We start from the raw sequence: 27,077 nt of genomic DNA on the forward strand, positions 1-27,077 counted from the left end.
CTGGTGCTGGTGATCGATGTATGAGGAGACCGGAAGTCAAACAGACTGCGAGAAAGAGTCGGGACGCGGCTCTGCCTTCAAGATAAGATACCTGGAACAAGTCAGTTACTAAAATATGTTGCTTTTTACAAACTACACGTAATATAATTGAATAAATCACTGTATGTTATTCACAATATAGTAAAAGGTTTAGTAACATGTTCATAAACCTTAATTTCGTTAAATGCTTTTTTATTTTGAAAGCTAAAAGCGGAAGTTATTGCTACTGGATGATGTGACACATCGCTAGGAAATGTCCATGTATTTCAGGAATTCCATTCAATAATTTTTCGGATTTTATCTTTGTTCCAGAGGCAGGTGTGGGCTGCTGCGCGGCCACAGAGGTGTTGTAGAGAACAGTCCCAGAGTTGTCACATTCCTCACAACCGGGAGCTAGCTATTTTTTAGTAAACGATGCGGGCATCGCTTAGCACCTTTCATTCATTTTGGCTAACGCTAGCTTTGTAGTGGCGGCTCCACATCCTAATGTTAAGTAACTCGCCACCGCTGCATTTGCGTGACTGACCCAGCTACAGTACAGTGTGACTCAGATTTTCTGTTGAATTGAAAGAAACCGGTATTGTGTGTCAAACCGTAAGCGACAATAACGTCAGCTGGTCTGAGAAAGGTTACTTTTACTATCTATTATGGATTATGAACATAAAGCGAAGGCAGTGGGTGATTGTCTGATGGGCTACAAGACGGATGAGTCCGGGTGGAAAGTCTGCAAAAAATCGGTAAACATTACGTTTTTATTGTCTGATATGATTTTGTACTACATTAATGGACATGGCCCTGATACTTGCTGTTCTCAGATAGTGTTTTAACAGTCTATGGTTTTAACATACAGAACAATGACGTTAGCTTCAGTGATACATGTCACTGGATGTGGCCTTGCTCACCGAGGTAGACCTAACGTTAGCTTACAGACAGGACAGCTCTATTTCATAAATGTGAGGCTTTACTGTTCACTATTCCATCCTTTAACCCGTGTTGTTGTTTGTTCTAACCAATGCTGGGAAGTAACGAAGTACATTTATTCTAGACTTGAGTAAAAACATGGAGGTACTTGTGAATATGTTCACATTATGCTACCTTACATTTTGGCCCCACACACTTAGTAAGGCAACCTTTTTACTGCATAAGTAACTTACAACTTTGAAAAACTATGTTGGTTATAAACTATATAAAACAACTAATACATTGTGGTATAACATTATAGGTTAAGCTAACCAGCAGTATATAATTTAGTTAAAATAAACCCCACATTTATCAGCTGCAAGATTGAAGTGAATGACACATTAATGCATCAATAATTATTATATAATATAAGATTGTGAAATGGGCTATTACTACATAATGATACTTTGGTACCTTAAGTATATATTTGTAATACTTTTGTACTTTTACTCAAGTTACATTTTGAAAGCAGAGCTTTTGTTTGTAACTGAGGTGTTTTACAATGTAGAATTTATGCTTTTGCTTTACTAGTAAAATATCTGAGTAATTCATGTTGAAATGACGCTGGACAGAATAGCTCAGACAAGCGATGAATGGATCATTTAATGTTTGGCACTTGATGAAACAAAGTGTGTATAGATGTCATCGTGGTTTAGGTTAGATTTTAAGTTAGTTGTTACAGCAACATTAGGAACTAGACATTGCTAATCAATTAAAAATAAACATTAACAGTAAATGTATAGATATCAACAGAAAGATGAATATCTATAGAGTATCTAAAGAGTACACACTACACAGAATAAGCAAGAATACACAAATGGACCAACCTACTAAGTAAAACTTAGGACACTGAATACACCATACAGTGATGTAGAGAGAGCAGTTTTGAAAGACACACTCAGAAGTTATACATCAGTAAAAGTAATAATTCAGCAGTACAGAAAACTATTTCGTACGTAAACATCCTGCATTCAAAATGATACATAAATAAAAGTACAAAAATATTAGAATCATTTCGGAGTCCCAAAAGCAGTGGTTCTCAAACTTTTTCTGTCAGGCCCCCCCTTTGGAGAAAAAAAGAAGTCGGGGCCCCCCCGACACAAATAGTCAGGCTCAGTGGCGGTGCCAGAGATTTATTTGCGGGGTGCTGTGGGGTAGCTTGACGTTTCATAGAGGGTGCTCAAACATTTAGGGTTTCCCATTAATGTACCGGGCGCTACAGTGGAACTTTCTACTGCAACAATCCCCACACGCAAATACACAGTGTGACTGTTACAATGAAGGCTCGATAATCAGCTCACGGCATATAGGTGTAAGCAGGGGTAAAGTGCTATTTTTATAGGTGGTGTGTGGACCTCACATAGGGGGGTCCGGGGGCATGCTCCCCCGGGAAGATTTTTAAATATTGAAGTTAAAAGCATCAATCTGGTGCACTTTGAGAGCAACATGAAGAGATCTATGGATACCTCTCTCAACACCCATATGAAACAGAACTGTAAATAGATTTACTTTTTCTTTATGGATAATTTACAAATCACCCTTTTAAACTGTATTCTTGTTTTAATGTCATATAGTATCTCATAGCTATTTTTCATTTATTCTCTTATTTTTTATAACTATTATGATCATATAAACGTGTGCCTCGGAAATAATTGTTTACATTAATGGTGACCAAACCGTTTGAGACCCACTGAGATAACACTGAGAGAGTCCTTTAGCTCACTGAGTCTCTCAGTCTGAGAGGAGAGGACTCTCCTCCACTTTGTTGTTGAAACAACTCCTTATACCCGTTAGCGTAGCTCGCTAGCACCAGAAGCTAACAACAACGATCTCCGGTACTGGTGCTCTCTCTCTCTCGCTCGCGCACGCACACACACAAAATGTCTCGTTACACACACACACACACACACACACACACACACACACACACACACACACACACACACACACACACACATACACATACACAGAGCTTTAATGAAGCACAGAGACCCAGACGTAATAGTACTGTACTGCATCATATTATTTTCGAATCAATAATTTTTCAAATTATGATTTAAGTTTTTTTTAATCTTTTTTTTGTTTGTTTTTGAATAACCACTTTTCCTCCTGGTCTCTCGCGCCCCCCCCTGGCATGCCTCTGCGCCCCCCACTTTGAGAACCACTGCCCTAAAGGGACATGGGGAGAGAAAAAAAGAGGGAGAAAAACAAAAGTCGTGATAACGGGTTCGTTTCTTGTGCGCACGAGAGACTAACCCTTTATCACGACTTTTGTTCTTGTTGAGAAAGTTACCGGTGCGCCAAGGAGGAAGTGGAGCACAGAGGAGACAACCATTTCATTGCAGACTGTTATGTTTACGTGGGGAATGACAGTGAATACATTATTTGAGATATATTTCGAACTCAGACTTCATTTTAAGGACATTTGGGCCAAGTTAAAACGTAGCAGCCTGCGGTCACTCCAGCAGGCAGCGGGACGTGTAACTCGAGAAGAGCAGCACCAGCGCGCAAAGAGCTTTAACGCACCGCCTACACTGTGTTTACCTTCACCCGAACAGCTAAAGAGTGACCGCAGGCTGCTCCATTTTAACTACACACACACACACACACACACACACACACACACACACACACACACACACACACACACACACACACACACACACACACACACACACACACACACACACACACACACACACACACACCGAACTGCCCGATTACTCCCCCTGTTATTAGTTTTATGAAGGAGATGTCGGGGTAACGAGAAACGAACCCGTTATCCCGACTTTTTTTCTTCTCTCTTTCTATTATATCACTGCTTTATATTTTGTGATACATAAATGTGTACATCAATTAATGTTGCAGCTGGTTAAGGATCAGATAACATTAACAGCTTGTTATTCTGCCAGGTTTTTTAAATTAGAATATTCATTAAAACCATCACATTTGGTTTTTATAGCGCAATAACACAAATTGCATATTTGAAAAGTGAAGTGCTAGTCAGAACTCTTTCATCCAAATGTAGCACCTAATCCACCCTGTCACTTATTAATTAGCTTCATCGGCAGTGCAGTTTAGGGCCGTGTAGTAATAACAACACATGGTGTTCATACAGCGCTTCTCCTGGTGCTCAAAGACGGTTAGTGACAATGATGCTGAACACAATCTGTGGACAACGGTCCCTGGAGCGCCATGATGGTTCACTACCAGCTTCAACAGTGATTTGCTCTTGACCTCTTGATCATGCTAGCTCCTCAAGTAAGAAATTAATAGTTGTGTTGTTTTTGAAATTTGTGTGTCAGAGGGAACAGCATCCATCAGGGCCGTGCATCACACTAAGGTTTATGTGGCTGACTGTGTACTGTTTTCTCCGGCAGAATGACGTGGTTGTGTCTTGGCGTCCCTCGTCTGAGTTCCCTGGGAATGTGTGAGAAAGCTCAAATTCTCTTTTTCTTTCTCAGTCTCAGGCTTGATCATGTCAAAATGGAAACAATTAAATTGTGAAAATGGCTGTGTTGAGGTTCTCAATTTCGTGGTGTAAAAGTGATATAACTGTGTTTTTCCCATACAAGCAAATTACAAACCTAAAAATATAGAATAAAATACAGGCCTCATTCTCTTCTTAAACAACATGATTACATTTGAACATATCATGATAATGTTCTAATTTACCTTTACCCTGTACTCATATTTACTGAATAGAGCTTTGACACATTCTATTATATATCAATGGAACCCAGCTCTGTTAGCTTTAGCTCTCCCTGTTTTTTCTTCAGTACAGTAGGTGCCAAAAGACTAATGCCGTCTCATTGTCCTGGGGACAATAGAGAGGTGCAGTGATGACGTGTTGTTGTAGGCCAAACCCAGCCCTAAAAAAAAAGCAATGGGACTTTCCCATTTGATTTCGGAATATTGCAGATAATACGTTTTTGTTGGTGCTTACACCATTTGTTCAGCAGGCTCATCTCCACATATTAACACCACTTTGTGATTTTTGTAGCATTAATGCAATCACCAGAAGTAAAAAGCTAACGTTAAGGTGGCTATAAACGAACTACATCACGGTACATGTGGTCATATCACCAGCGCTAAGCTAAAGGTGGCTAATGTTCGGCATCTGACGTTTAGTAATCTCTCTTATGGCGCATTTCCACTGCAGCGCGTAGCACGGTTTAAGCGTGCTGGGCCAAACCCGCCCCGTTTTTTGTTGCGTTTCCACTAGGGGTAGTTCCGGCTAACGGGTTTTCTGGCTCTCCAAAATCCAGGTTCTTTCCGGGCCAACAACCGGGCTGAGTATGCTAAACTAGAGAGAGAATCGCTGGCAAAGGGGCTACAACTACAACAAAATGAACATATTTGACCGTGATTTAATTGTAATACACGTTTCAAAATGATGCCGAAGTAGCAACATAATGATACCGGTTAGTACAAACCATGAATTAATGCTTTGACAAGTCTGCAGACAGACGGCAGGCGAAAAACACTTTTAAAATGCGTGTTTTCTGAATGGAGATCGGCTAAGCTAACGTTATATATGCTCCGACCGTCCACACTCACAACAACGGCCTTTTCAGAAATAAATAAACCAGCGACTGTATTCGCCATGACACAGACAGTCTGTGGTTTGTACTTGTTTCACTTCTGTCCAGTTTCTGAACAGATATGAGGAGCTCTGAGCGCTAACAGCTAACGGCTGATGTTGGTTTTCTGTGGTTCTCATTGAAGATGACGTCACGGCTCCGCCTACACTGCGTTACTATAGTTACTGCCCCAGCTACTAAATTGTAATGGGAACGCAGCATAAAGTGAGCCTGGCCTACCAAGGCCTAACTATACTGTACTAAGCCGTGCGAGGCCCTGCAGTAGAAATGCGCCATTAGAGACTTGATAGCAACCACTGTTTTTATGGCACATAGAACCTTCAGACATTGAACAGTGGGTTATTTACTAACATATTCTGTGTTGTAGAACATTTCAAAAAACAATTATAGACGAGGGAACAGAAAGTGATCAAATGTTAACGAATTTCCGAGTTTTAGGACTCAATCCAGTCTATATGGAGGCCACTGAGTAAGCTGTTGTTGCCATGTTAAATGCCAAACCCTGCTCGATATACATGTGGATGTATTTAGTTAAAAGTCAACCATGTTTTAGTTATTTCAAGGCTTGGTGGTGTATAATTGAATAAACGACTGTTTCTCTGTCTGCCTGTCCAGTAATGTATGAATGTAATTAACAGCAGTCATGCCTTTAATAATGTGATCTCCTGACTGTGTTGTGTCCTTCCTGCAGTTACAAGGGGGAGGGGGTTATCAGTGGCAGTCCGGAGAAAGTGTGGGAGTGTCTGAAGCCCGTACCCAATGGCATGAGAGTCAAATGGGACAACAATGTCAAAAGGTTTGAGCTTGTGGAACAAATCACAGAGGTGTGTTGCTACTTTCTCTCTTCTGATTACAGTTATTATTCATGATCAATATGTATGAGTTAACCCAGATCGTTTGATATCCCATCAAAGAGGGAATATTTTAAAGCTTGACTGGATGTCTTAAAGGTCCCTTGTTACACTGCTCTTGGAGGAGATTCAGTGGATAAGGGGGGGGGGGGGGGGGTTACCTTGGTTGGTTATTGGCTAATGGTTACCCAAGCCAAAAAATCGTTATGACATCACAAAGTGGCCAAAATCTGATCAGCTCAGGTTTCTATAGAAATGGATCAGGACAAAAAGAGAGACTCTTTGTTCCTGAAACTGTCAGAGTCTCTTTACACAGAGGGGACACGTGCTGATGTATAACATACAGAACAAGTGGATTTTGCATAATAACAATATTGTAACCTTTAAATAGCAGCAAAACTGTTTGAAAACGGTTTTAAATGTTGTCAATAAATTGCAGGAATGCCTCATAGTTTGATATTCCATAAGGTCTTATCCCAAAGTACACAAAAGGAAGAAAAGAGGCGACAGATTTGTACAGGATTCAGTGTGTATTTGCATCTAACTGTCACTCGTATGTTCTTGTTTGCTTTGCGTGTGATCATTGACACTCCACTGTATCTTATCGAGTGGGGGAATCCCCAGCATTTAATAAAAGAAAAAATCCTTGCATGAAGCAGGTTTAAAGTAAAGTGATATTAAGTTAGTTTGACTTTATCTTTGTTTGAACATCTCCTTGTTCCCCACTCAGCACATCTCTGTCTGTCGGACGGTCACGCCCTCAGCAGCGATGGGCATCATCGCTCCACGAGACTTTGTCGATGTTATTTTAATCAAGCAATACGAAGACGGCACCATCTCATCGAACGGTGCGTAAAAACGTTCTCTTTTCTCCTCCACTTCCTGTGCTGGCGTCCTCTTTAAAGTAATTGTGCCATACAGCAGAGGCTCTTTGAACCTGAGGTAGTGATGTTGAAGAAAGGCTGTCTGAGGTTGAACTATGCTGTGAATACACTACATGTCTCAACAGAGTAGTGACAGGTTCCTTTTTTTATATCTGAGATGACAATTTCATCAAATGCAGTGGCAAGTGAACCCTTTGGAATATCCTGCATGTATGTATACATTTGTTCTGAAATATGTCTGATCTTCACCTGAGTTCCAAAAATCAACAAACACATTAGTGCACAAATAATCTTTTTGTTATTGTCTATATTGAATCATTTTGCGAACATTCACAGTGTGGGTTGTAAAAAGGCATGTTAACCCCGAGAACTTAACAAAAAGGATTTGAGTTCCCTTTCTTTTTCCTGCCACGTTATGTTTGATAAAAGACGAAGGTTAAGGAGCAGCTTTGTATCCCAGTGGGAACAGCGCTGGCCACATTACAGTCCCTGTCGTGCATTGTTACATTAAGGCTAAAAAGACAAATTGATTATTAAAAGAAAAAGGGGTGAAATGTGTGTCCTGGTTGTGAGGAGGGCTTTCTCCACCATGCCACCTGGCTTTTCTAAAACATGCACCTGTAATCTGTATCATGCTCCTCATGTGTAATGTAAATCTAAACACACAAACACACACCACATACACACTTTACACACATGACGTTTTTTTTTTATTTAACTGTAAGTGAATACAGTTAAGAGCAGTAGAGGTGGGGAGAGGCGGGGCTATAGCGTCATCGTTATCAGGAAATGATCCTATAGGGCGTACACGTGGAGCCGTTTGGCCCACCAGAGCGTTGCGTCCGCAGATCTACCCACCTTAGGACCCGTTATCGTTTCTGCGTTTCCCTGTCGGCCTCGTGTGGCCGAACCGTCTATATCAGAGGTGCCCAGTACGTCGACCGCGGTCGACCGGGCAATACTGGTAGATCGCGAGTCATTCATAAAAAAAAAAATCCAGCTCCATTAAAATAGACAAAACAGGTTTTGATCCCTCCTCCCTTGGCCTCCCTGCCCCTTAATTCAGGAGTTTACTTGATTGACAGAAAAAGTGACCTATCGCTTTCCAGTCTGTTAACCCAGAATGCAAAGCGATACAAAATCAGTCAAGTGCCGGGAAAACTCAAATTAAGTTAAAGAGACAAACAACAAAATGAGTGCGGGACCGAGCAAGCAGCTAAAGACATACCACTTCCACCCAGAATGGGAGGAAGAATATTTTGAGGACCTGACATGGACTCTTCACACCACCACCATCACCAAAACAGCTGGACAGCGGCTCTTCTTCCTCCGCAGGCTGAGGAGGTTCAACATGGACTCCAGGATACTCTGCAACTTCTAAAGAGAGGATCCTGACCTTCTACAGGTGCACCATAGAGAGGATCCTGACCTTCTACAGGTGCTCCATAGAGAGGACCCCGACCTTCTACAGGTGCACCATAGAGAGGATCCTGATCTTCGACAGGTGCTCCATAGAGAGCATCCTGACCTTCTACAGCTGCACCATAGAGAGCATCCTGACCTTCAGGTGCTCCATAGAGAGGATCCTGACCTTCTACAGGTGCTCCATAGAGAGGATCCTGACCTTCTACAGGTGCTCCATAGAGAGGATCCTGACCTTCAGGTGCTCCATAGAGAGGATCCTGACCTTCTACAGGTGCTCCATAGAGAGGATCCTGACCTTCTACAGGTGCTCCATAGAGAGCATCCTGACCTTCTACAGGTGCACCATAGAGAGCATCCTGACCTTCTACAGGTGCTCCATAGAGAGGATCCTGACCTTCAGGTGCTCCATAGAGAGGATCCTGACCTTCTACAGGTGCTCCATAGAGAGGATCCTGACCTTCTACAGGTGCTCCATAGAGAGGATCCTGACCTTCTACAGGTGCTCCATCGAGAGGATCCTGACCTTCTACAGGTGCTCCATAGAGAGGATCCTGACCTTCTACAGGTGCTCCATATAGAGCACCCTGACCTTCTACAGGTGCTCCATAGAGAGGATCCTGACCTTCTACAGGTGCTCCATAGAGAGGATCCTGACCTTCAGGTGCTCCATAGAGAGGATCCTGACCTTCTACAGGTGCTCCATAGAGAGGATCCTGACCTTCTACAGGTGCTCCATAGAGAGCATCCTGACCTTCTACAGGTGCACCATAGAGAGCATCCTGACCTTCTACAGGTGCTTCATAGAGAGGATCCTGACCTTCTACAGGTGCTCCATAGAGAGGATCCTGACCTTCTACAGGTGCACCAAAGAGAGCATCCTGACCTTCTACAGGTGCACCATAGAGAGGATCCTGATCTTCTACAGGTGCTCCATAGAGAGGATCCTGACCTTCTACAGGTGCACCATAGAGAGGATCCTGACCTTCTACAGGTGCTCCATAGAGAGGATCCTGACCTTCTACAGGTGCACCATAGAGAGCACCCTGACCTTCTACAGGTGCAACATAGAGAGCATCCTGACCTTCTACAGGTGCACCATAGAGAGCACCCTGACCTTCTACAGGTGCAACATAGAGAGGATCCTGACCTTCTACAGGTGCTCCATAGAGAGGATCCTGACCTTCTACAGGTGCTCCATAGAGAGGATCCTGACCTTCTACAGGTGCTCCATAGAGAGCATCCTGACCTACAGGTGCTCCATAGAGAGCATCCTGACCTTCTACATGTGCTCCATAGAGAGCATCCTGACCTTCTACATGTGCACCATAGAGAGCATCCTGACCTTCTACAGGTGCAACATAGAGAGGATCCTGACCTTCTACAGGTGCTCCATAGAGAGCATCCTGACCTTCTACAGGTGCACCATAGAGAGGATCCTGACCTTCTACAGGTGCTCCATAGAGAGGATCCTGACCTTCTACAGGTGCTCCATAGAGAGGGTCCTGACCTTCTACAGGTGCACCATAGAGAGGGTCCTGACCTTCTACAGGTGCTCCATAGAGAGGGTCCTGACCTTCTACAGGTGCACCATAGAGAGGATCCTGACCTTCTACAGGTGCTCCATAGAGAGGATCCTGACCTTCTACAGGTGCACCGTAAGACTTTACAGAGGGTGGTGAAAACTGCACAGCACATCACCAGGACGGAGCTGCCATCCATGGAGGACCTCTACTCCCAGCGGCTCAGGAAGAAAGCCCTCCGGATTATCAAAGACCCCCATCACCCCAGCCACAAACTGTTCAGTCTGCTGCCGTCTGGCAGGCGGTACCGCAGCATCCGGACTAAAACCACCAGACTCAGGGACAGTTTCATCCCACAGGCCAGAAGACTGTTAAACACCTGAACTGCTGAAACAACATCCATAACATTCATCTGCTACTTAGTAATTATTTATCTAATATATCATTCCAATAACTTGGATTATCTCTGAAGAACCAGCACCTTACCGTGGTAGAGAGGGTTGTGTGCCCTGATGAACCTGGGGGCTGTGTTGTCTGGAACCTTGTGTTCCTGGTAGGGTCTCCCATGGCAAATTGTTCTCAGGCAAGGGGCCAGACTAAGATTGGTTCAAAAGACCTCATGAAAGAAACAAGAACAAGAAGTGAGGATACCCGGCCCGGAGGAAGCCCGGGGTCCCCTTCTGGAGCCAGGCCCAGAAGGAGAACTCATCGGCGAGTGTCTGGTGGCCGGGCTTGCCACTGAGCCCGGCCGGGCCCAGCCCGAAAAGGCAACGTGGGCAACACCTCCGCTTCTCCGTCCCGCGGGCCCACCACCTACGGGAAACAGCGATGGGGTCGGGTGCGCTGCCAGAAGGGTGGCAGTGAAACCGGAGGGTCTCGACGGACCAGACCCGGGCGACAGAAGCTGGCTTCTGGGACGTGGAACGTCACCTCTCTGGGGGGGAAGGAGCCGGAGCTTGTGCGGGAGGTGGAGCGTTACCAGTTGGATCTGGTTGGGCTCACCTCTACGCACAGCGTCGGCTCTGGAACCTTACTTCTGGATAGGGGTTGGACTCTATTCTTCTCCGGAGTTGCTCAAGGTGTGAGACGCCGGGCGGGTGTGGGGATACTCACAAGTCCCCGGTTAGGTGCTTCGTTGTTGGAGTTTACCCCAGTGGACGAGAGGGTCGCCTCCCTACGCCTGTGGGTTATGGGGGGGAAAACTCTGACTGTTGTGTGTGCTTATGCACCAAACAGCAGTTCAGAGTATACGGCAGAGTCCTGCACGGGTCTGATTTTCAAGACCCGCTCCCGCCCCGCACCCGCGACGTGCAATACCGAACCCGCCCCGCTACCCGCACATATTGCCAATTAGTTCCGCAACCCGACCCGACCCGACCCGTCGGCACAAGATCCGCAACCCGACACGAACCCGCATATATATGAGCAGTGAAAACGTGCAATTATTAACACACGCAGTTGCATATTTGTCTCAAAAAGCGTGGGATGTTGGTTATTTTCTCCATCTAGGATGACACCAAAAGCCTCCCAGACGTTGGATTTCGCTCTTGAGGAAGTGTTATTGAAAATGCTGTATTCTCCGCTAGAGAGCTTCACCTCAGCCATTTCGTTTGAAAAAATACCACCCGCGAATCACCTTTTTTGCGGGTCACCCGTCGGGTACCCGCGGGTACCCGACCCGATGCAGGACTCTGGTATACGGCCTTCTTGGAGACCCTGGAAAGAGTCCTGTATGGGGCTCCTGAAGGGGACTCTTTAATCTTGCTGGGAGACTTCAACGCACATGTGGGCAATGATGGAGACACTTGGAGGGGCGTGATTGGGAGGAACGGCCCCCCTGATCTGAACCGGAGTGGTGGTCATGGATTGGCCATAACAAACACCATGTTCGAACATAAGGATGCTCATAAGTGTACGTGGTACCAGAGCACCCTAGGCAGAAGGTCCATGATCGATTTCGTTATTGTATCATCGGACCTGAGGCCGTATGTTTTGGACACTCGGGTAAAGAGAGGGGCGGAGTTGTCAACTGATCACCATCTTGTGGTGAGTTGGGTCGAGTGGCGGGGGAAGCCTCTGGATAGACCTGGTAAGCCCAAACGTGTAGTTCGGGTGAACTGGGAACGTCTGGAGAAGGCCCAAGTTCAGGAGGCCTTCAACTCGCACCTCCGGCGGAGCTTTTCGGGCATTCCTGTGGAGGTTGGGGACATTGAACCATAGTGGTCGGTGTTCAAAACCTCTATTGCCGAAGCCGCGGCGGGGAGCTGTGGTCTCAAGGTCCTAGGTACCTCAAGGGGCGGTAACCCTCGAACCTCCTGGTGGTCAGGGAAGCCGTCCGACTGAAGAAGGAGGCCTTCAGGGATTTGTTATCCCGGGGGACTCCCGAGGCAGTTGCAAGGTACCGACAGGCCCGAAGGGCAGCAGCCTCATCCGTGGCCGAGGCAAAGCAGCGGGTGTGGGAGAAGTTCGGAGAAGACATGGAGAAGGACTTTCGAGCGGCACCAAAGTTGTTCTGGAAAACTGTCCGACACCTCAGGAGGGGGAAGCAGGGAACCATCCAAGCTGTGTACAGTAAGGATGGGACGTTGTTGACCTCAACTGATGGAGTGTTAGGGCGTTGGAAGGAACACTTTGAGGAACTCCTGAACCCGACAACTCCGCCTTCTATGTTAGAGGCAGAGCTGTAGTATGACGGGGGATCAACACCAATCTCCCGGGGGGAGGTCACTGAGGTCGTCAAACAACTCCACAGTGGCAAAGCCCCGGGGGTGGATGAGATCCGCCCGGAAATGCTGAAGGCTCTGGGTGTCGAGGGACTGTCATGGTTGACACGTCTCATCAACGTTGCGTGGAAGTCGGAAACAGTACCGAAGGAGTGGCAGACCGGGGTGGTGGTCCCCCTTTTTAAAAAGGGGGATCAGAGGGTGTGTGCCAATTACAGAGGCATCACACTACTCAGCCTCCCCGGGAAAGTTTACTCCAAGGTACTCGAAAGGAGGGTCAGGCCGATTGTCGAACCTCAGATTGAGGAGGAACAATGCGGATTCCGTCCTGGTCGTGGAACGACGGATCAGCTGTTTACTCTCGCAAGGATCCTGGAGGGGGCCTGGGAGTACGCTTATCCGGTCTACATGTGTTTTGTAGACTTGGAGAAGGCGTATGACCGAGTTCCCAGGGAGTTACTGTGGGAGGTGCTGCGGGAGTATGGGGTGAGGGGGTCTCTACTCAGGGCCATCCAATCTCTGTACTCCCAAAGCGAGAGCTGTGTCCGGGTCCTCGGCAGTAAGTCGGACCCATTTCCGGTGAGGGTTGGCCTCCGCCAGGGCTGCACTTTGTCACCAATCCTGTTTGTAATATACATGGATCGGATTTCGAGGCGTAGTCGTGGGGGAGGGGGTCTGCAGTTCGGTGGACTAAGGATTGCACCACTGCTTTTTGCAGATGATGTGGTTCTAATGGCTTCATCGGTCTGCGACCTTCAGCACTCACTGGATCGGTTCGCAACCGAGTGTGAAGCGGCTGGGATGAGGATCAACACCTCCAACTCTGAGGCCATGGTTCTCAGCAGGAAACCGATGTACTGTCCACTCCAAGTAGGAAATGAGTCCTTACCCCAAGTGAAGGAGTTCAAGTATCTCGGGGTCTTGTTCTCGAGTGACGGAACAATGGAGCGTGAGATGCGCCGGAGAATCGGAGCAGCGGGAGCGGTACTGCAGTCGCTTTACCGCACCGTTGTGACGAAAAGGGAGCTGAGCCAGAAGGCAAAGCTCTCTGTCTACCGGGCCATTTTCGTTCCTACCCTCACCTATGGTCATGAAGGATGGGTCATGACCGAAAGAACGAGGTCGCGGATACAAGCGGCCGAGATGGGTTTTCTCTGCAGGGTGGCTGGTGTCTCCCTTAGGAATAAGGTGAGAAGTTCGGTCATCCGGGAGGGACTCGGAGTTGAGCCGCTCCTCCTTCGCGTCGAAAGGAGCCAGTTGAGGTGGTTTCGGGCACCTAGTTAGGATGCCACCTGGGCGCCTCCCTAGGGAGGTGTTCCAGGCACGTCCAGCTGGGAAGAGACCAAGGGGTAGACCTAGGACCAGGTGGAGGGATTATATCTCTTCGCTGGCCTGGGAGCGCCTTGGGATCCCCCAGTCAGAGCTGGTTGATGTCGCCAGGGAAAAGAAAGTTTGGAACTGCTACCCCCGCGACCCGACCACGGATAAGCGGGAGAAGATGGATGGATGGATGGATCATTCCAATAACTTGCATATAGACTATTATTTCACTACTTCACTTTTTTTAAACTATTTTTCTTTTTGTATTTACTTTTTAATATTTACTTGCACTATATCAATCAATCAATGTTTATTTATATAGCCCAATATCACAAATGTTACATTTGTCTCAGTGGTCTTCACAGTGTGTACAGAATATCAGTATGACAATACGACACCCTCTGTCCTTAGACCCTCACATCGTACAAGGAAAAACTTCCAAAGAAAACCCAGTTTTAAAGGGAAAAATGGGAGAAACCTCAGGGAGAGCAACAGAGGAGGGATCCCTCTCCCAGGACGGACAGACGTGCAATAGATGCCGTGTGTAAATTGAAGAGATAATACATTTGCAACATAGGTAGTCCAAATGTTTGGAAATGCATGTGTGTATAATAGGAAGATGAATCCACGAGGATATCCATCCAGGACCACAGCCACGACTCAAGATCCAGCGCTCGCGATCCAGGACCGCAGGATCATCCATGACTCCGGATCCCAACGTATATAGACACCAAAAAGAAAGACATTTGGGGAAGCTGGGTTAATCGGAACATGAGGGTACACAGGTATAGACAGAGAGAAGGAAGAAGTAAGATGTCCCCCGACAGACTAAGCCTATATCAGCAAAACTAGGGGCTGAATCTAATCAGCCCTAACTATAAGCTTTATCAAAAAGGAAGGTCTTAAGCGCACTCTTAAAAACGGATAGGGTGTCTGCCGCCCGAACATAAACTGGAAGCTGATTCCACAAATGTGGAGCTTGATAAGAAAAGGCTCTGGCTCCCATTGTACTTTTAGAGACTCTAGGAACAACCAACAACCCTGCATTCTTGGAACGCAATGCCCTAGTAGGACAGTAGGGTATAATGAGTTCTTTAAGGTAAGATGGCGCCTGCCCATTAAGGGCTTTGTAGGCGAGAAGAAGAATTTTAAATTCTATCCTGTGTTCTATAGGGAGCCAGTGTAAGGCAGCCAGAACAGGAGTAATGTGGTCCCTTTTCCTAACTCTGGTTAGTACACGAGCCGCAGCATTTTGAATCAGCTGAAGCGACTTGACTGACTTCTTGGTACTCCCTGATAATAAAGAGTTACAATAATCCAGCCTAGAAGTAACAAATGCATGGACTAGTTTCTCTGCATCGTTTTGAGGCAAGATATGCCTGATTTTTGCAATGTTACGTAGATGGAAGTAGGCGGTCCTTGAAATTGATTTTATGTGGGCGTTAAAGGATAAATCCTGATCAAATATAACACCAAGATTCCTTACAGTCTCACTGGAGGCCAAATTAATGCCATCCATAGTTAGTATATCTTTAGATAATTTGTTTCGTAGATTCTTCGGGCCAAGTACAATAACTTCAGTTTTGGTCGTGTTTAACATCAAAAAGTTTAAGGTCATCCACGTTTGTAAGTCCTTAAGGCAGTCTTGAATTTTATTTAGATGATTAATTTCATCAGGCTTGATTGATAAATATAGTTGAGTATCATCCGCATAACAATGAAAGTTTACAGAATGATTCCTTATAATATTGCCTAACGGAAGCATATATAATGTGAACAAAATAGGTCCGAGCACTGAGCCCTGTGGCACTCCATGGCTAACTTTGGTTTGCGTGGAAGATTCATCGTTAACACGTACAAACTGAGAGCGTTCAGATAGATAGGACCTAAACCAGCCTAAAGCAGTTCCCTGTATGCCAACTAAGTGCTCTAGTCTTTGCAATAGGATATCATGGTCGATAGTATCAAATGCAGCACTAAGATCGAGCAAAACAAGAATAGAGACAAGTCCCTTGTCTGAGGCTATTAGAATATCATTTGTGACTTTAACCAGAGTTGTCTCTGTGCTATGATGTGTTCTAAAGCCAGACTGAAAATCTTCAAATAAATCATTGTTTTTTAAGTAATCACACAACTGTTTTGCGACCGCTTTCTCAAGAATTTTTGAGAGGAACGGAAGATTAGAAATAGGTCTATAGTTGGCTAAAACCTCTGGATCGAGGTTGTGCTTTTTAAGAAGCGGTTTTATCACTGCTACTTTGAATGATTGTGGAACATAGCCTGATAATAAAGACATATTCATAATATTTAATAAAGAAGTGCTAATTAATGGAAAAACTTCCTTCAACAGCTTAGTTGGAATTGGGTCTAACATGCACGTTGATGGTTTAGAAGAGAATCATTGAATGTAATTGTTCAAGGTTAATGGCTGAAAAGCATTCTAGTTTACTATCTAGTGTAATATTAGAACTTACGTTTCCGGGAGCTGTTGATAACACTATACTGGTCAAAGGCAAGAGGTCATTAATTTTGTTTCTAAGAGTAACAATTTTATCGTTAAAAAAGCACATAAAATCATTACTACTGAGTGCTATGGGAATAGAAGGCTCAATGGAGCTGTGGCTCTCTGTCAGCCTGGCTACAGTGCTGAAAAGAAATCTTGCATTATTCTTATTCTCATCTATTAATGAAGAGTAGTAGGCTGCTCTCGCTTTACGCAGTGCTTTCTTATATTCATTGAGAGTAATATGCCAAATTAAACGAGATTCTTCAAGTTTAGTGGAACGCCATATCCTTTCAAGTTGTCTAGACTTTTGCTTTATTTTGCGGGTTTCGGCATTATGCCATGGAGCTAATCTATGTTGTTTTATTTTCTTCTTTTTCAAAGGAGCAACAGAGTCTAATTTTATTCGCAGCGCATCTGTAGCACTATCAACAACATGATCAATTTGGGGTGGTGTACATTTTGTATAAGTTTCCTCCCCTACATGCAGACATGCTATCGAGTTAAGTATTGGTGGAATCTCTTCCTTAAATGTGGCTATAGCACTAACAGATAGGTTTCTGCTGCAGGAGCTTTTGACTAATGCTTTGTAGTCTCGTAATAGTACTAAAAAAGTTACTAAGAAATGGTCGGATAAAGCAGGATTATGCGGTTCGACTAATAAGTCAGAACAAGGTCGAGAGTGTGATTATAGCAGTGGGTTGGTTTATTTACACTCTGACAGAAACCAACATAATCTAATATAGAGTTAAATGCAACAGTAAGACTATTTTTATCATCGTCAACATGAATATTAAAGTCACCTACGATAATTACTTTGTCTGTTTTAAGAACCAAAGTTGATAAAAACTCAGAGAATTCTGATAAGAATTCTGAATAAGGACCTGGTGCACGATACACTGTAACAAATAAGATTGGCTGCAAAGTTTTCCAGGTCGGATGCGTAAGACTAAAAACGAGGCTTTCAAAGGAGGTATAATTTAATTTTGGTTTAGTATTGATAAGTAAACTTGAGTCAAAGATTGCTGCAACTCCACCTCCTCGGCCCGTGCCTCGAGCAATATGAGTGTTAACATGGCTGGGTGGAGTGGCCTCATTTATGCTGACATATTCTTCATGTCTCAACCAAGTTTCAGTGAGACAGCATATATCAATATTATAATCTGATATTAAATCATTTACCAATATTGCTTTAGATGCTAGAGATCTTATGTTTAAGAGACCACATTTAATCTTCCTGTTTTGTTGCACTGTAGTAGTTGTTACATTTACTTTTATTAGGTTATTATGTATGACACCTCTATTAGGTTTTACCTTAAATTGTCCTTGGGCAGACACACACATTGCTAATATTGGGTATTTTATTGGGTTCGGGATTCCTATGGATGACTGCCTAGGAGAGAGCGCAGAGAAGCGTGTAAGACTGCGACTCCGCCTCCTGGTCTCAACTCCAGTTTGTCATGGATTAAGTCCACAAAGCCCTGAAATGTTTGCCGAAATGAGATCTGCACCTTCCAAAGTAGGATGAATGCCGTCTCTCTTAATCAGACCAGGTTTTCCCCAGAAGGCTGTCCAATTATTTACGAAGCCCACATTGTTTGCTGGGCACCACCAAGACAACCAGCGCTGAAATGATGACATGCGGCTATACATGTCATCATTGATCAGATTGGGGAGGGGACCAGAGAAGATTACGGTGTCCGACATTGTTTTAGCATAACTACACACCGACTCCACATTAAGTTTGGTGCATTCTGATTGGCGTAAACGAACATCATTACCACCGACGTGAATAACAATCCTACTGTATTTACGTTTATCTTTAGCCAGCAGTTTAAGATGCGCCTCAACGTCGCCCGCTCTGGCCCCCGGAATGCATGTGACTGTGGAGGCTTCGATCTCTAAATTCACGTGTCTCATAATAGAGCTACCAATAACCAGAGTTGGCTTCTCAGCGGGTGTCTCGCTGAGTGGGGAATATCTGTTAGATATGTGAACGGGTTGGTGGGGACCTGCGGGTTTCGCGTTATGCCCCTTCTGAACAGTCACCCAGCCTCCCTGCTGCTCGGGAGTTGCCGGGGGACGGCTAAGAGGAGCTACACAGAACACACTCCGTCCGCAACCCCCCCCTGCCTGAAACGCTTCTATTGGGCTCCTTTGTTTACTTCTGTAAGTTAGTGACATAACTATGTCACACACTCAAGCTTCTGTTGGCTAGCGCTCTAACACATGGTACTTGATTGGCTTAGAGGCGGGACATCTCTAAGCGGTTGACCAATCACAACAGAGCCGGCCAGCTAACCAATCAGAGCAGACTGGGCTCTGGTTTCAGACAGAGGGTGAAAAGAGGTGCTGCAGCACAGGCAGTATGAGAACAATAGTAGAGGTAGAGGCACAACATTCTAATAAGAACCTGGAGTATTATACAGCCTCTCTAATGTTGCCACTGCTGTTTAAAGAAATTGTTTGGGGAATAGATTCAACTCCATTTATGTTGTGTGGAGATATGGATATGTGTGGAGATATGGTGGAGAGCCACATTACCACAGACAGAAGGATCAATATGATGCATACAAATGTGTAAACCACATGTATTTCAACAGCCACTAATGTGAGCCACCCGAGCTGCCCCCCCCAGTCTGGCTATGTGAGAGGATTCAACCATCCATGTGGCTGCATCTGTGTTCCCATCTCAGGGTGAGTACACAACACACGACTTCACTGCAGTCCTGCTCCTCTTGCTGTGTCTGACGTGTTGTTGTGCTTCTTCTTCTAGAGAGCCCAACAAAACCCAGGTGTTCAGCTTCTTCCAGACCGACCTGGGGGGCTTCCTTCCCCGCTCCGTGGTCGACTCGTTCTTCCCCTCCAGCATGGCCGAGTTCTACAGCAACCTGGCCAAGGCCGTCAAGTCCCTGAAGGACCTTTGACCCCGAGAGATGAGAGATCTCCGTCACCCCGCTGCCGGTCAGACCCACGGTCCCTTGGTTTTAAACAGTCCAAACTCTAAAGCAATCAGCACACTGAGATTAATAATCGCTAAATTGATCCACAATTTATGTTTAATGTACATTCCTTGATTCCTGTGTCACTGCAGGAGTAAATCAACAGTCAGTCCCTCTTGTTGAAAGCAGTTTAGACTTAAAAATAAATCCCATAGAAGGAGGGCTTCCAGCTCTTATGAGGAAAGATTTCCTCGACTCTAATCAACGAAATAGATATCTATATTTCCACATGTGCTAAAAGTCCAGAACATCTTTACTTTATATGGTGAGACACTCGACATTTCCTCTTGATATAATGATCATACTTGAGTGTGTACAGTAAACATGCATGTTGCATGGAACTTTTGTACCCTATGCTGGTATCAGGTTGTTTGTTTGGAGTATTGACTCACACCTCATGTTTAGTTGTTTGTGTTGTACTTGACCTGCCATTGCCCATCTTCAGCTCACCTGCACACGCTGAATATGTAGATGGATGAAGTCAATACTGCCTCTTAAAACACTGAAGCACAGGCGGGATGGCAAAGGTGGCCTTTAACACGAAGGCAGCTTTGACTTCTGTCTGAAACAACGCCGGCTTCTACATATGATGTGTTCTGCCCTGCAGAAAAGTGTCTTCCTTTTTTCCATCGAGAACATTTCCCCTTTCTTTTCTTCATGTCTAATCAAACTCTTCATGACGTTCAGATCCATAGCAGCCGCCTGCAGTTTGTTAGGAAACATTGAAGCAGCTGTCTGACTGGCTGGGTGCTCACAAAGACAACACAAACCCTTACAGCTGCATACGATGAAACACCTGGTGAAATGAGTTCACTTGTGGTGTTAGTTACTGCACTCAAGGCTGATACGTTCAAGACATTCGGCAGCTTGTACTGCAAAGACACGCTTTATGATCTCTAACTGTTCCAATGTGTAATTAGAGCAACACAAGGAGTCACCACTGTTTTACTGGAGACACTGTGAAAGATGCAAAAATGCACCACAAGATGTCTCTGTGTAATGTGTCTTAAAAAACAGGACAGAGTACATTAGAACTCTTGGAAAACAACGATCTTTTAAGTTATGTTTAGAGATTGTTGGGGGCGTCTGACCTATGGTAAAGTAGGTAAGCCTTATCTACAGTGGGACACCTCAGTCTTATTCATATTTCATCAGGAGCTCCAGGCTCCTGAACTGTGATGTTACCTCATCCAGCCACACTGATGCTGCGTTCACACCGGACGCGATGCGAATATTCGCTTCGCTCTAAACGCTCCTATCGCATCGCTCTAGTCGCTCTAGTCGCTCGAGTTTCACCGCGGCTGCCAGCTGTGTTTACTGGCATCATTCAAACAAGACGCGCTGACTCGGGAGCTACAACTACAACAAAACATATTTTACCGTGATTAAATTGTAATACACGTTTCTAAATGATGCCGACGTAACAACATACTGATACCGGTTAGTAAAAACCATGAATTAATGCTTTGACAAGTCTGCAGACAGACGGCAGGCGAACAACGTTTTTAAAATGCTTGTTTTCTGAATGGAGATTGGGTCGACCAGGCTAAGCTAACATTGTAGCTGCTCACTCCACACAACAACGGCCTACAGACATAAATAAACCAGCGACTGTATTCGCCATGACACAGACATGTCTGTGGTTTGTTGTTGTTTAACTTTGTCTAGTATCTGAACAGATATGAGGAGCTGTGATCTCTGTGTGCTAACTGCTAACAGCTAATGGCTGATGTTTTCTGGTTGAACGTCAGTGACGGCAGGCTGAGATCCTCACCTCTGATTGGCTTCCGCGAGAACGTGTCACGTGAATTTAACGCCCGAGTTGAAAAAATGTAAGTCTCGCGTTTGACGCGGCACGTTCAATCGCGTGATTCGCGCCGCGGCCACCGCTTCATGCGCGCCGTCGGAGCGAATTCGCGTCTGATCGCGTCTCTGCATTGACTTTACATGTAATCGCGCCGCCCCCAAACGTCGCATCGCGTCCGGTGTGAACGTAGCATTGCGTCCGGTCTGAACGTCGCATCGCGTCTGGTCTGAACGTAGCATCGCGTCCGGTCTGAAGGCAGCATCGCGTCCGGTCTGAAGGCAGCATCGCGTCCGGTCTGAAGGCAGCATCGCGTCCGGTCTGAACGTAGCATCGCGTCCGGTCTGAAGGCAGCATCGCGTCCGGTCTGAAGGCAGCATCGCGTCCGGTCTGAAGGCAGCATCGCGTCCGGTCTGAACGTCGCATCGCATCTGGTCTGAACGCAGCATCGCGTCCGGTCTGAACGTCGCATCGCATCTGGTCTTAACGTAGCATCGCGTCCGGTCTGAACGCAGCATCGCGTCCGGTCTGAAGCATTACGGCATGACTCAACAACAGGGAGGGGAAACCTTCCATAATCTGACTTTATGTTGCATTGTACATTCAGGATGTGTTTGTAATCGTGACTGAATCTGAACACTTTCTCCACCGCTGCTTTGGTAATGATCAGATAAAAGCCAGAATAATTCCTACTTCTTCTCCTCAAACACCAGTCTGAGATAGGCTCTCTCCAAACACCAGTCTGAGATAGGCTCTCTCCAAACACCAGTCTGAGATAGGCTCTCCTCAAACACCAGCTCCGGACACAAAGCAGAAGAACGCTTTGAAACGGCACAGGACTTAAAACACTAGAAGATGCTCATCCTATAAACTGAACATGTTTAATATGAAGTTCCAGTTCCGGCTGGTTGCATGATGGCGTGTATGTGAGCCCAGCCCCCCCACACACACTGCTGTCTACAACACGCTCAATGGGGGAAAGAAATGGGAAATGCACTTGTGGAACATGAAGAAGTGGGATTGTATATAATTATAGTATTTTCACTTCTCTCGTTCTTATCTGAGACTTTAGGACACATGTCCTTCCTGGCCAGAGGCCCGTCTATATTCCTCTCACCATGTCACGCTCTGTAAGACTCGCCTTCAGGTAGACCCTCACCCTTCTGTACATGCATACTTTATAACTTAATGTCAAAGCTGCCATTTCATTTTCTTTACTTGATAAGGATTTACGCTTTACTGCTTTTCTGTTTTGTTTTGTTTCTTTTTGGCTTTGTTTTTGTTTTGTTTGTCTACCCTCCCTCCCAAATGTAACGCGTCTTTGGGTTCAAGAAAAGCGCTATAGAAATAAAATGTATTATAATTACGATGTAAGATATTCCAATTGATGAGGTACATCTGTACTGTACCTCACTCCTCATGGGCGTACCCTTCCCTCCATTCCCTCTGTGTTAGGGCTCAATGGACACGTATGGATGTGATCTGTGTGGTGAGGGGGGTCCACTCTCTCTGCAGCCTGGGTGTGTAAGCCATAGAGTGTGGCACGTTGTAACTAGTCTTTTAATATTCCTTTCAAAGCGTTTGACCATGTTATCTGTAACATCTTCTGACCTCACAGCGTAACAATATTCTTTATTACATTGCACCTGTTCCAAGTCCTCTGTGCTTACGGGTGCAGGGCGGAAGGCATTTGCGGTTTTAACTGGATCCAGCAGGGTTTTATTTATTTGTTGTCATATGATCTCAATGTACATACAGGTAGCTGCTGCAGTACAATCAAGCCAGCACCACCCTCTGACTTCCTGACCCGTCTCTGACATGTGATCTGATCTCAGGCCTCTGCTGTCAGACCCACTTGTACTACACCAAGTGTTCTCTTTCTCCCTTCCTGGAGCTACGCTCCCACAGGAGGAATGGGCGGACTTCTCATCCAAAATGATTCCATAATGCTCGCGTGAAATGGGCTATGATCAATATTTATTACAATATGCACTGAGAAAACTGAAATGTTGACTTTAATTAAATGTGTTGTGTCAATATATTTTACATAACTGTATTAGGTTAGTTGGAAGCAATATTAAGTTTAAATAAATAATATTAGGTTCAACTTAATACTATTGCTTTCAACTAATCTAATAGTTATGTGAGGTCAGTTAACACACGTCAATGCGTGAGTTTCTTCAGTGTGGAAGGGCACGATGTGCTGCAGCTCGCTGTGGCTCCAGAGCTTTGTGGTCCATGTGACGTTGCCCAACGCTCTAGGGCAAAGGGGAGTAACACGAGTTTAAATAACCAGGGGCAAAAAGACTTGTCGAACCCAAAGATGTTGTTTAATAACCTCAAAAGCCAAAGGCGCCCACTAGCTAACTCAAAAACAAACTCAAGACAACTTTCTATAAAAGAAAGTGACAAAAGTAAACGATACAAAACGGTAGAATGGAGCACATCTCTAACGCTTACTCTGACCATAAACAACACATCAAGTCCTGCAGACCTCCGTGTTTGATCACCAGACCGACGGCCTGTTGGTACCGGATGGAGATCGTGTCTCTGTTTGGACTGCCACCAAATAACCAGCAGCTTGTTCACGACTAAACATGTGTCCAGCCAACTGACTCCTCTGGCAACAGCTTCCCATCAGGGACAATGCGTGGACATCTCATCGTTTCCATGGTTTGATTTCTCTGTAAACAGAGCGGTGCTGGAGACCGTGGAGCAGCAGGTTTATCTGACCTCTGAACTGTGACCAATCTCACTGTTTCCAGGGAGACACGCCGTTCAAAGAGCATGCAAACAGGCAGGAGCGTTCCCGTTGGCTGTGAGGACCAATGAGGCCAGGTTCCCTAAGTACATGTGTTCTGTGGTGACATGCGGAGACCGAGCCAGAGTCCCTGTGTGGCAGAGCAGATGTTCAATGATTCATGTCAGGTGGTTTTCATTGACTCATCTTACCATGTACGTTATCAGATCACATGCATCTGCCATCTCGTGCTGTTCTGCACCCAGTGACTTCTGTGTTTCACCAGCATTAAAATGATTAATAAGAACATCTTGTTTTCCGTTTCTTTATGCATTCATTATATATCATTGCAAAAAAATGACTGACTGATCAAATTGTTCCATTGCATGATCAGAATGTAAAGGACACCTATTATACTATTTCTCAACAGTATATTATAGGTCTCAGATATATACAAAACATGTATTTGATTGAAACGCCAAACAGGTCATAGCATCCGGGGACGTGCACAGGCCAGCCTGTCATCCTACAAAAAACGACCATATAGGTCGATTGTTCAGCAGCTAAATACGACCCAGAGACACGTTTTAAAGTGTAGCCCCTCTAGTGGTCGTGTAAGAAACAACATGCTCCTGTCGATTGCAAACGCTCCGGAGGGTCGTTTATTCACAAATAACCCTCTCTGGAAAATCCTAAATTGTGGAATAGTTTGGCCATTAAAATGCTTTTTTATTAGATTTCTAGCGAGAAGTGTATATTGTACTTTTATAATCCACGTCCAGTGGATGTGTAGGATCTACAGTTTGATAGATATACGAAGATGATTTGAGGTCTCGCCAGGAGAACGTGTACTGTATATGGGGCAACTTCCATGTAAAGTTAGCGTGGGTGAAAACAGTATTTCCGGTCTCGAAGTTTTCATAATAAAACCGGAAGTATTCCCCACACTGTCAAATGATTACACAGTGATATCTCCATTACTCATCCACTAAAACACATCAGTTTATCCTTGTTAATTACACAATATAGATTGGTTTAAATTGTGTACAATGCTTTTGTGTTTTTAACCTTCGATTCGGAGAAACAAATTGTGTTTTCGGAGTTTAGACACTACAGAGTTTCCGAAGACACTACACTACCCAGAATCCCCAGCTATCGTTTGGGACTACAACATCAGCCTTGCTTTACAAACCCCGTGATTAGCCCTCAAGCTCTGTGATTGGATATTGGAGTGGCAGTGCGACAAGGTTACGCTGAGCGTCAAAGCTCTTTGAAATGGAATGGAACCACGCCAGACTATCCAAAACTGGACTTGGACGGGTCCAGCCCGGCCCTCCCCCCCAGAATTACACTTGCTGCCTATTGTGTGTTTCGCAACATGTTCTATGGCACGTCTCTACTGGGAAATGTAGTTTTAAAAGACGTTTTCGTATTTCCCACAATTAGAAGTTGCCAGTATTAAACTGTATACATCCCTGGAGGTTTAGGGGACACGAAACACATTGGTGTTATCAAATTTAAAACATATAATTAATACATGGGTGAAAATTGCTTGTGTCCATAATGGGCAGCATTAATATATACCCACACGACAGCTAAGGTCAGAAGAGCTTTATGTAACAGCTGGTCTTATGTCTGTGACCCCTCCTGTTGTTAATTGATAAGCCTGAAACATGCACTTGTCAAGGTTCAGATGCACATTTAGCAAATATGGCAGTAGCCATCGATCATCTTAAGATAAGATACTTTATTGATCCCAAGTTGGGAAATGTTTTTGTTACAGCAGCATGTACTACTTTGTTCTACTCCACTACAATTCAGAGGTTAACCTGGTATTTTTACTCTACTACATTTATTTTTGTTACTTTGCAGATTCTGATTAATGATGTGAAATATAAACAACCCTTAAATCAGACTTTAGTTACACCTGAGTAAAATTCAGCCTTATCAGTTTGTCTGTTTTGCACATCCTCCTGTTAATATCTTTGGACGTCCTGCACTAAACTGTTTTATTGTAGAGATCACTACAGTATCTTCTAGATATTTTCCATTCTATATTTCTATCATTGACCTCTATTTTGTATGTAGGCTACTCTTAATATTTAAATGTTTTCATCAATAACTAAATAAATATAACTTATTCAACAACTACATTCAACAACTACATTCAATAACGTGCTTTAACCACTAGGAGGTGCGGTTTAGACCAGTGGTCTAGTTAATAAAACATAATAATATCGTACATAATGACTATTCACTTTATTGTGAGTTTAAAACAGAACGGTAAAGGAAAATACAGTTTCAGTCTCTCGATGTGAAGCTTATGCATTGTACCATGAACCTGTATAGACCTGTAACAGTCAACTGCATGAGGAGTTGGAAAGGTAGTTCAGAAAATCAGTAATATCTTTAAAAACTACAAAAAAGTCCCTTTCTATCAGCTGTGCACCGTTATGGTGTAAATACAGGCTATCTACTAATTGGATCAAATATAAAAGTCAGCCGAATTAGTGTTGATACTGCAAGGAGACGTATTGTGTGAAAAGAAATGGAAGATGTTGTTTAATTGTTGATATATTTATGGTTCACGTCACGTATTCAGTTTTGGCGGCATCTCTTCCAGTTTGTCAAAAGGTCTTCTGATCAGGGCTCCATAAATAAATATCTACGGCAGATATGTAATATTTAATGCAGCCGAACCG

The 27,077-nt window shown here is 44.6% G+C and overlaps 1 protein-coding gene across 2 annotated transcripts; it reads left to right on the forward strand.

Annotated features, from left to right (window-relative positions):
* The first annotated feature begins 282 nt into the window (after window positions 1-282).
* Window positions 283-24,676, forward strand: stard5 (StAR related lipid transfer domain containing 5). 2 transcript variants are annotated; one of them, XM_034106866.2, is made up of 6 exons: window positions 283-776; window positions 4,380-4,429; window positions 6,295-6,427; window positions 7,185-7,302; window positions 19,433-19,526; window positions 19,606-24,676. In XM_034106866.2, the coding sequence occupies exons 1-6, from the start codon at window positions 687-689 to the stop codon at window positions 19,754-19,756; spliced, it is 636 nt and encodes a 211-aa protein (XP_033962757.1). In that variant the 5' UTR covers window positions 283-686; the 3' UTR covers window positions 19,757-24,676. The 2 variants fall into 2 exon arrangements, with proteins under 2 accessions (XP_033962757.1, XP_033962766.1); XM_034106875.2 differs by lacking the exon at window positions 4,380-4,429.
* Window positions 24,677-27,077: the final 2,401 nt, after the last annotated feature.

The sequence above is a fragment of the Pseudochaenichthys georgianus genome, chromosome 3, assembly GCF_902827115.2.
Source record: "Pseudochaenichthys georgianus chromosome 3, fPseGeo1.2, whole genome shotgun sequence".
In the NCBI taxonomy this organism is placed as follows: domain Eukaryota; kingdom Metazoa; phylum Chordata; class Actinopteri; order Perciformes; family Channichthyidae; genus Pseudochaenichthys; species Pseudochaenichthys georgianus.